Source organism: Echiichthys vipera, assembly GCF_963691815.1.
Source record: "Echiichthys vipera genome assembly, chromosome: 14".
Taxonomy (NCBI): Eukaryota; Metazoa; Chordata; class Actinopteri; order Perciformes; family Trachinidae; genus Echiichthys; species Echiichthys vipera.
Window position 1 is genome coordinate 13,522,153 of NC_139839.1, and position 11,605 is coordinate 13,533,757.

An 11,605-nucleotide genomic window follows, 5' to 3' on the forward strand; every position below is an offset into this window, starting at 1 on the left:
CCAAAGAAATATCAGTGCGCCTTATGGATGTGTGCGCCTTCTGTTGTCATTTACGGCAAATGTGTGTCATCTGGTATGAAAGCCTGATAATAAATAGTACATAGCGCCGTATTCTTTTTCATAAAGTACACAAAATTCAGCGCAAAAATTCTCTTTTTTAAAAAAATACTGAGATAGTCCCGAAAAGATTAAACATACGCGGATATTTGTCAAAAATAGAACCAGACGGATGACGTGTACGTAAGGGTCCTTCGGACTTCCGGGTGTGTGTAAACAGATTGCAAGCGAAGTCGTCTCGCCCAAAAGATGTTAGTTTCTGCCCTTTTCTGTGTTTTCCCCCTGAATATATGTCATATTCATCAGCCAACACCACGGTGCTAATTACTCTTATTTCGCTTTCTTCATCAGGTCTAAAGTAACGTTTAAAATCACCCTGACGTCGGACCCCCGGCTGCCTTACAAAGTGTGAGTATTGACAGCGCAGCAGTTACAGCTTCATTCAATTCATTGAGTTTTAACTGGTTCTTTAACATTTTGGATGCCCGCTAACACATGATTTTGTCTTAGATGTTGCTATGGCAACCTGAGCTGGTGGTGCTCGAGCTATAGAGAACGTAGTCAGGCGACAACTGTTAGTGTAAAGCTGTGGTTCACATGCCGGTGTTTTGCAGTATTCAGCACCCCTGCCGTGAAATGCACCCCCTCGCATTATTGGTGATATTCTGGATCAGAAGGCTGTTGTTTCCACCTATAGGAGTAGTTTATATACAGGTAATCCACAACGGTCAGAACATTGGTTACTTACAGTCTTTAAACTATTTTAAAGAGTTTAAAATCACAAACTTTGATGATAGCGAACACAAAACAACACCTTTTTGCATGTTCTGTGGAAACATCTGCAGCCATAATTACAAAATGAATTAAATGGATCTTTTGAGCAAGTTGAATGTATTTGACTTCGCGTTTCCTGAATATAATTCCAGCTTTTCTTGCAATTCATAGGTTCAAAGGTGTGTGCTTTTAATTGGGTTACCTACCTATAATGCCAGGGGGTGCATGTCACGGCAGGGGTGCTGAATAGGCACAACACCGGTACTACTGAATGGAAAGTTACACCAGTCAACAGTTCCCTTAACTTCAGTTTTACAAATGTTACATATGCGTACTCTACGGGGGAATTGTTGGGTCTATGCTTATCATAGAGTGTGGTCTTTACCTAGTTTGTAAAGTGTCCTGAGATAACTTCTGTTATGATTTGGCACTATAAATAAAATTGAAATGAATTGAATAAAATTGATGTGTTTTGCACCATATCAAGAGTCGTACCATCTGATCTTACAGGTCTCCCTCAATAAAGGTAAAGTCACTTTTTCACTAAGCTAATTTTTCTGTGACTTTTTTGAGACAAACACGATCAGTGATGACAGGCAGGAGGAATATCAACAGCAATAGGCAGTACAGTGGACCTTGTGAAGTTACACTGAAGAGACAGGCTACTGCTGGTAAGAAGTTATGGACGTAACATTCACTTGGCAGCATCATATGCTTGTGGTAAAAACAGACAGCAATGCAATTAGTGCATGCCATCCTCAAAGTATAGGACCCATTCCTAGGTGTACCACTCTGTGAGCAGCGTTAAAGTCCTCCTGCACTCAAAAAAGTGTTTGTTTTCTGTTTCTGTCCTCTAAAAGGTCTGACATTGACTATAGTGACTTGTATCAGAGCAAATGTTGTCACTTAAGCTGATTTCACATTCCTCTCCTGAAGAAAGAGATGTCGGTGCACTTCTCTGCAATTAAAACAATCCTGGGCAAGCTTTAGTTGGTACGTCACTAATTCATAAACCAATCACTGTCTAATATGTGAAACACTACTCGACTGGGGAACAACTTTGACACAACACCGGCAAAGAAACCTTAATCCTCCATCGTAGAGCGGACTGTCAGTACAAAGAGAAAACACGCTGCCATCATAGTTGTCAGCCAAACAGTTAGAAGCTAACAGGCTAACAAACAACAGATACCAATAAAAATGCTGTCTGCTAGTTGCCGATTTTAGTCTGAATGACGCCAGGTTCAGGATGGCGAAACTATTACTTAGTTGCAGATTGCTAACATTAGTTCCATTGGCAGGCAGCTGGGGCTCCTTGTCCAGCCATCCACCTGCGGAGCTCCATGAGTTGCACCTGCAAGTTTGCCATGTGTGCAAGGGGCAAATATAGTTCATTTAAAAATGTAATTGCTCTGGAGGCTTCACGTTTCCACATTGCACAATTAAATCGAACACTGGACCACAATTGGTCTGTAAACAATTATTGATGTTATTAAATTGTGTTCATACGTACGCATCTTAAAGTCTTAAACATTAATGTGAGCAAAGAAACGCTTTCCTTATTCAGCACATGGATTTGAAAACTGCCTTTAAGAGTTAATCTCACATGGATGAGGATTTTATGCAGGGACTGTAAAATCTTTTTGATTTCTTTAATTCTATTCCTGTCACTCCAGATTAAGTACTTTTATTAGTATTTGCAGTAATTCCATTAATTGTTTTTTTGGTGGAGGATGACTGTGAGAATTAACTAATTTCAACTGTGGATGTTTGTAGATAAGAGCTATTGGTCGTTTACACGATGCGTATGATTCAAGAAAGATTTTGAGTTCTATTCAATGGTGTTGTGTGTGTATGTAGCTCTGTTTGTTTGTTTTTTCACATGAAACCTTGAAAGGAACCAAAATGCCATTTGAGGTTGTCATGCATTTCTGTGCTGTTTTTTGTTCAGAAGCACACAAACACTCTCCTGACCATTTACATGTATAGCAATCAACATGATGCTAAATGACAGCAATAGACTCACATAAAATTCATGTTTTATTGCATTGTGTTTAATTGACATATTTTGGATAACTTTTAATGTCTGTCTTGTGCATGTTAAAGATAGTGCTGAAATGATCCGTGTTATTGTCAGAAACAGCATATCTGCCATAGGTCAAACTGAACACGAGACTGATTGACGAGAGAGAATCATTTATCAGCTTTTTCCCCGCAGTGTTTTTTCCCTTCTTTTCTGCATAATGCCTGGTCTTCCCAACAGTGCTTCACATTGAATCTTCTGACTTGAGTAAAGTAAAGTAGCTGCAGACTAGGCTAGTCTCGTGACAAGGAGTCGATTCTTTAATGAACTTAGACAAGGTCTCGCTCCAGCTGTTTAAGCCTTAATGTGAATAAAGCGATAATATTGATACTAAATGAGCAGCATATTAACTCTGGCAAAGGACTGAACTTAAGCACACTTCTAGTCTATTCCGTTTATTTTTATAATCGCCAGTCACATTCAAACAAGTTACCACTCACTCTGAGTTAAGGCAACATGGTGGTTTTTGTAGTGTGACAAGCTTTCGCTCTCACTCATAGTGCTGAAGCTGCAGCTTAAGCTCCTTTCTCGGCTTCTTGCTGCTTTACTGACTGTGTCAATTGATTTTGGCCTCCACCACCTCAGGTCCTTCTAAATTATCTTACTTGGCGATTGCATCTGTAACCTGCAGATTTTTTTCCCCCTATCCACGTCTAAGAAAAGTGTCTGTTGATTTCTCATTTTGTATAGTTGTTGGGGGTGTGTGAGAGTCATATTCATTGGAATAGCATCCAACTGAAAGTGTATCACTACGCCTAACTAGTCTTATATCTTCTTACAGACATGCCTGACAGAAGTTAATGTTACACTCAACTGAGGCCTGAGGAAGTTTACCTTTTGTTCTCTTCTCCCTGCAAGTCAAAATGAATGGTTAGCTGTGTTAGCAATTGTGTTTCTGAAGCTGTTGTGTTGGTGTAAGAGACTTGCCCTACAACACTAAAGCAGACCAGGCACTTGTTGATCCGAGCTCAGGCCAATAGGTTTAGAGATGATTCTTAATCATGCGGCAATCATGCTTTGAAAATGAAAAAACATTAGGGGTACAGTAAAAACTGAAGTTTATGGTGTTTTTAAAATCTATTATTTTGTTACAGACTCAGCGTCCCTGACAGCACGCCATTCACAGCAGTTTTGAAGTTTGCAGCTGAGGAGGTAAGTTTATTGTTTGCACTATACTGTAAATATGTTGTCGCCAGCAGGGAGTCATGTAGATTTTATTAAATTGTACACTCTCTTGTTGTAACATTAGATACATAGGCCCAATATACACACACGTGCACACAAAGGTATGCATTAATGGAGAGATGTCAGAGCGAAGGGGCTGCCACGTAGCCAGCGCTCTAAGCAGTTGGGGGTTCAGTGTGTTGTTTAAGGTCTCTTCAGCATTGCTCAGGAGGTGAAATGGTTTCTCGCTAACTGCCAGTCCACATTCAGTACTTTGGTCTGTGTGGGACTTATTATTTCTATATTTTAATATATATTATATATTTCCTCCTGCAGGAGCTATGCATAGAAATATCTCCGCAGCTTTATGGAGTATAGTCTGGCTGCACTGCTTATCATTCCTGGGAAAGGGGGAAAACACTTTGGATTGTTTGTTTTTCTTTAAACCAATCACAATCTTCCAATAGCGTAGATAAAAGGGTAGCATATGCCTGACAGGCTTCATCCCAGCACTGTACATCCAATGAGCCAAACTTCACCTATAATAAACTGAAATTGAGTCTTGGTGCGTTTGCGCTGCTTGACTGTCTGGTAAAACAGATTTGCAATATGTAAGTTAATACAGCTGTCTACTCGTGTGATTCCTCCTGTGTCACACATGCTCAATACACAACTGTGACCCAACACCTCTTTTTAGGCTATTTTTGTCCATTTCACACTCACTTGAAAGCACAGTAATACTGTGGCTGAAGGCATGGTTGACAGAGGACTGGCGCTCCTGCTTAGGTGCTGATGTGCTGCTTTTACAATGTGTAGCCTTTATAGGGTGTTTATTGCCTCTGTTACACAATTGGCTGTTTTAAACAGAAGCAATTGTTTTGCCAAAGTACAGCCGTACAACTAAGTGTTTTTCTGGAATTGAGCTTGATTAGTTAATGCCACAATTTTATTTGTTTTACATGTAATTTGCAGGGGTGTATTTTAAGCCTTCAGTGATCATTATAACTGCCTGATGGGTTGGACAGAGAAAATCCCAAGAAGAATTCACTAAAACCTTTCCCGAAAGGCATAACTGAAAACGTAAATAATTGTATAATTAAGTAGCAGTGGGTGATTCAAACTGTGGTGGAATTTTAGTTTTCACTCTAATCCTTAATAGACTATATTGTATCCACCAATGTTATGCTACATGAAAGAAAGCCAAGCACACATTTATTCCTGATCTAAACTGTATTTCATGGAAACTGATTGTGCTACCTGGCAGTAGTGAGCAGCACTTAGCTAACCTTATCTCCCTGGTGACAGACTGCCCTCTCTATCCTTCCACTGCAAATCTCACCAGCTCACATCCTCTTTTTTTCGAACACTGAAGTAGGACGTGCATTGTGACCAAGCTGAGTGATTTTCTTCCAGAAATTCAAGCGTGGCTATCTCGCCCTCAGGCTCTCTCCTTACTGTTGTATGAGTGAGAGTGTGTGTGTTTATGTGCATGGGAAAACAAACATGTGTGTTTGTCAAGTGTAAAAGTTGGCAAACAAAAGGCTGAAAACAAAACACACTACACAGCATTTTCTCTCTGCTTGTTTCACCAACTTTCTGAACACATCATAACCACAGCTCCCATTTTGAAGTTGTCTGCCAACAAAGTCAGTGCAGTTCAGTGCGCTGACTCAGTAGATGGAGCTTTCCTTTTTGATGTTTTATTCACATTTATTCATGTGCTCAGGCGGTGCAGATTTGGGTTGCAACATGTTCCTGGTTATTAAACCAAAATCTTTTAGCGCTGCTAAAAAAAAATCTGAAATGTGAGTGCTGTGAATTTCACTAATAGGTATTTTCTCCTGCTTCATTTTCTTTTACAGTTCAAAGTGCCATCAGCAACCAGTGCAATAATAACAAATGGTGAGTTTGGGGGGAAAAGTCTCTCAACTAATGTTTTTTTTTTTATGTATCTCTTCAGAAACAATTCCCCTGGGGATTATTAAAGTATGTCTGATTCTGATTCTGCAGAAAAAGTGACGTTTACCAGTTTGACAGTTATTAAGAAATGTCTTACTTCAAAGAGAGTGCCAATCTTTACAAACCAGGTTTTGACAGTTTCAAAACCTAAACAACAATCTGTGAGGATTTGAGGGAACTTTACCAACATTAAGAACTGCATTGGATGCTTCTGAAGGCTGGCAAATCAAATGACATCGTAATGATCAGTGAAAATATTGGCATCTTCTTGATTGTTTGTAATGTATTTCAACTGTAAGTCACAATGCTTTTACTACAGTACGTCTGAAACATGGTAACTGCCAAATCCAAATAAAGTTATTTTTTAAGATATAGTCAGCTAGGAGAAAAATGATTGTTGCCTCACTATCTTGCGCTTTTTTAAAATTAAGATTTGTGAAATAAACCTTAAATGGCTTTACATTACGGTACATCATTAGACATATGGTTCATTTAATACAATTTCAAAGAGGGGGTAGATTCAGATATCTTTATTTATCTTTATTTATCCTTAGAAGGGCAATTCAATTTATCCGTAACATTTCCAAGCACCCTGTAGAGTTCATGACAAATATTGTTGTACTTTGAGTTCAGGTGCTGATATTTCAAAGGAGCCAATCGGAGTTTCTTTTACTTTAAAACCTTCTAGGGTTCAGCATTTTGACCATCAGTCCACAGAGTACAAGCCTTATTCTGTTTCTGCTACTAATTCTGCTGAAGAGGCATTACGTAATCTATGACCCTTATCGATCTGTGTCGGCCTCCAGCAGGAATTGCGAGATGTCAGCCCCCAGACCCCACTAACACACATTGGCCTGTAACTGACATTTTATCGGCACATTAGAGACAAGTAAGCTACTGTAGATAATTAGAGCATACATACAGTGGATATTGTTAAAGATGAAAGATAGTGCAAATAAAAAAAAATATCTTACTTGATATACTACTACTAGTATTCCTTCACGGTTCAATTGAAAGGGGTTTGTTCGATTATATTACTTAACATGTAGTACTGAGGCTAAAAATTAACAAAATCCAAGCAGTTTGATCTCTGGCTAGCAAAATAATAGAGCTAATCTTTTATCAAATACCAAACAAACAGATGCATGTCTAAAATAACCTGAGCCAGTGAAATGTAAAGATTATACAGCTCCTTATAGTAATCACCTGAACAAATGCCACCACCTGAACAAATACCACCAACTGAACAAATACCACCACCTGAACAAAGACCACCTTGCAGTGAAAGTTAAGAGAATCTATGCCTTTTCTATTTTGTTAGAGAAAAGTGACATTTTTTGGGGCCTGTATGAATAATTGGACATATGACTGAGATTTGTGTTAAAATGGCTGAGATATGAATGCCGTGCCAAATATGAGTTTAAGTTTTATCGGCGCAGAATTAATGGATGGTTTGTTATTATTCCAGATGGTATTGCCTGCTGCTGAAACATGCACTCCCTTTTTGCCTTGTGCAACATCATTATGGATAAAGTGATGATGTGAATTATGTTTTTTTCATGTCTGTGCTCATGTCATTTGCCTGATTTACATTGGGTTGTTTTTTTTTTTTCTTCCTTTCATGGTTGTCGTGCAGATGGAATAGGAATCAACCCTGCCCAAACAGCAGGTGAGTTGTTATGTTGTTTTGGAGCCTGTGGCTTAGATCATTTTTTTTTTTTTATATCTCCACAAAAGAAGATGTGTTTTTTTTTCTTTTCATTCAAATATATTAAGTTGCTCAAAAGCATAATCAACCTTGGGGCTTTCTTTCAATATCTTTGCCACTTGTCAGTGTGCTTTCATCGAAGCAGAACTTGAATAAAGCCTGTTTCATGATGCACTTTAGTAATGCTGGTGGCATTGTGTTAATATTCTAAAAGATTAATTTGATAAAGCCCCCAGAGGCAGTGAATTATGTGGGTGGTTCCACAAAGAAGGCAAAGAAATGTCAAGCTTCATGAAAAGCCTTACTTTAGGTAACGTAACAAATCGATCTGGGATCAAACTGTTACAGCTAAAATAATTGTTATTTAAGTCAGGTTTGAAGAGTACACTTAAACAGGGTGTTGGTTAATGACTGAAAAACAAAGAACATTGATTCAGTGTAAAAGAGAGAATTGCATGATAATTACAGACTAAATATTCTAAAGAGAAAGGTTAAAACGGTTACCGCTAACTATGGCTGGGTGATATAAGCATCTCCTAATAATTCCATATCTCAATAAGGATACAATGCTGCTCACGTATGTGACATCACGTTTTATGTAATCCAGTTGATGTTAATCATGTTGAACTGTGTGGTAAAATAATTTTGATTATAAAACCAAAATTGCAATTTTCTGAGATATTTGAGTTAATGTGCTTGTTGTTGTCATTTTAGACAACATAATTGTGTACTACCAAATCTTGATATATTTACTTTACATCATGATATCAATTCCATTGCCAGAAAATAAAATGTCATACTGAATTTTAGCCCGACCCTGCACCTTACCCTTCCAGCTTGTCAAGATATTGTCAGTAATATTCACTGACTCAGACACAGGCAGTAGTGGAAAGCACCTAAAGGGTTTAACTTGTCTGCTAAGGTGTTTACCTTGTAACTGTGACATTCGGAGTTGGAGTCTGCCCTATGTTGCCCAGTCTCTCATCCTCTCTCAACTTCTAGAATTGTCGAGCAAAGTGGAAATGCCAAAAAAGTTTTTTCTAAGGGCAGGGAACTCCAAGCCTATGATGCCTTCCTGAGAAGGAAGTTTTCAAAATCTTTGTTTGAAGAAGAATTGCTCCTAATCTGTCCCTAACCCTAAGGCGATGTAATACCGCACTATAGAGTGCTGCTGGTGTGACATATTTTTGTCGACCGACTTAGAAGTTGGCGTTTCCATGGTTCCCTCAACAAAAAGCCAATGCGATTTTCCACTGGGCTTTGGATTATTGCAGAAAATAAGCTCTGGGGCAAACAAGTTTATGATACTTGCTTGATTACCTTCACAAAAAAACACCACTTGTATGATTTTTGAAGTAGAAATAAAAGAAGTAAAATGCTAATGTTAGGCTGTGAATGAACTACACCACAGTCACACCATTATTAGCTTACAACAGATTTTGTGAGTTCTGCGTGATGACGTTTGTAGTCTCATTTAGCAAACAGTCTTTTTTAAGACACGTCACACGTACAAGACTTAAAATTCACAAGTGAGGTATTTACTGATGTATTTTATGTCATAGAACAAAATGTTAAAAATTCTTAAACTTCTGTTAACCACAGACTTTATTTCAGGCATCAAACCAAAACCCATTAAAAAAGCAATTGAGAAGCAGACGAGGGAACCGGAATTGCAAAAATCTTAACTCATCTCTGGGTTTTAGGACTCATAGCACTCTATTGGGATTGCTTAACCATCTACTCACATGTATATTGTGGTTAAATAAGCTTGAGACCCTAAAATAATGTTAATTAAACTGACATCTCTGTGATGGAAAAGTCATCACGCTTGTTTTTACGGAAACAGGTTTACTGATTTCATGAATTTAGATGGGGTGCCTCGAGAGGCAGTATTTAATGTTAAATTAAATTAAAAGGGGACCTCTAACTGGAGGCGAACTAGATGCACCAAGCTGTTTTCTCAGAAAGAATTCACTCCACTTTAGATTCCCACATTATTGCAGAGCCCCCGTGAATCACTTTTTCTCTGTGTCAGCCTCCTTGGTGATTCCCTGAGGTTCAGACTTATTGTGTAGCCGGGTAATGGATGACTGGGTTTTCTGCATAGAGCAGGATAAGGTAATGCCTGCTCTGACCGAAGGCAACATTTGATCGTTTCTGCTAAGAAAGCAAAGAGTGGTGGGCATTCACAACAGCGTTTCTGTGTAACATTCATGCTGTGTGCTACCAAGAATAGCCTCAGTTTAGACACCTCTTGAGATTGTCTTTTTTCACCCACTCTGCCTCTCGTTCACAGAATTGAGTACACGGTGGAAATTGATCAGATCTGATTGTACAATTTATTTTTTTTTGTCACACGTCTCTATAAGACCAATATAATACATTTCCTATGGTATAACAGTAATGAGGTATATGATCTCAGCATGATTGCTGGTTGAATTGACAAATGAGTGAATTAAATTACTATCTGTGGTTCCATAATGCAGTATTATAAATTATTCAAATAAACGCGTGTGCGTGCGTGCGTGCGTGCGTGTCTGTGTGTTCATGTTCACTAATATCTACCTGATTTCTGGATATCTGGCTACTGTAGAAGGAATATGCTGAAAAAGTAGGCATCATGTTATTTTTTTTATCCTTGAGTTTGGACCCTGACCATGTTTTAAAACCATAACATTAAATCCAATGTTGTGTGCAACTTCATAAATACATCTATGAAACTGCATTTGTCTTAATGTTAAGGTTAAAGAGACTTAGGTACAGTTATAATAATTAAGAAAATCAGTATTTTGAACAAATCATCATTTCTGATATTAAAACAGTCCAGGCGTCTCTCTCAGATGGCAAGTTGACATGTTGTTTGCAGTAAATTAGCTTCTGGGACATTAAAACCCCTTATTAAAGAACGCAGATTATAAACCGTGATCTTTATATGGTGCTCTGTCCTGTGTTTCAGGGAACGTGTTTCTTAAACACGGCTCGGAGCTTCGCATCATTCCCAGAGACAGAGTGGGAGGACAAGGAGACTGATGCAGCTTTTCCTCGTTGACGGCATAATGACTCACCCGGCAGAATCATATAACACTTGAGACCCAGGAAACACCTCAGCGTGTGTCATATTTATTTTCTGGCCCACAACTGACAGTGACTCACATGAGAGTATACAGTATATGTATATATATATATATTAATTTAAACTTGATGATGACATGCACACACACTTGCATGCGCCCTGCTTTTTCAAGTGTCAAGTTTTTTTTTTCTGTGTGTAGTTGTATCAAAGAATTGGAGTGACATCCATTGCCTAGAGGTTTTGAGTAATTAGACACAGCAGCTGCATCATTGGAAAAAAAATGCCAAGATTAACAAACAACCGAGTCAACAGTTATAGCTTTTGTATGTTTGTAAATTACAATAAATATGTATGACCAATAACACATGCCTATTTTGGCTATGTTTACTTTTGTCTTTATCAACATTATGAATATGTTGATACTTAAAAAAAAAAAAAAAAATATATATATATATATATATATATATATATATATATATATATATATATGCACAATATGCTTTAAAGGACCATTGTTGTTATAATAAGAGCCAATCGATAAGGTCAATTGTCTGTTCGCATATATCTTTTAATGTCGGGCTACTGTCATACATGTAGTCCTAAAACACAATTTAAATAAATTGCATCATGGATCTGTACTGAACTCATTGACCAGCTCCTTTAATGACTAGGAACATGTTTACATTTTTGCTAGAACATGCTATTGTCTCTCTGTCAAACTGCAGGCATGTGGATCTTTGCTGCTCTCTGTCAGGTTACATTCTAACATCAGTTTGTGTTAAACCAA

General features: G+C 38.1%; 1 protein-coding gene across 1 annotated transcript; it reads left to right on the forward strand.

Annotated features, from left to right (window-relative positions):
- Positions 1-258: 258 nt before the first annotated feature.
- On the forward strand, positions 259-11,205 carry ufm1 (ubiquitin-fold modifier 1). Its single transcript, XM_083926455.1, has 6 exons — positions 259-308; positions 409-465; positions 4,009-4,066; positions 5,941-5,980; positions 7,674-7,706; positions 10,702-11,205. Coding segments are annotated over exons 1-6 (264 nt in total). The 5' UTR covers positions 259-306; the 3' UTR covers positions 10,776-11,205.
- Positions 11,206-11,605: the final 400 nt, after the last annotated feature.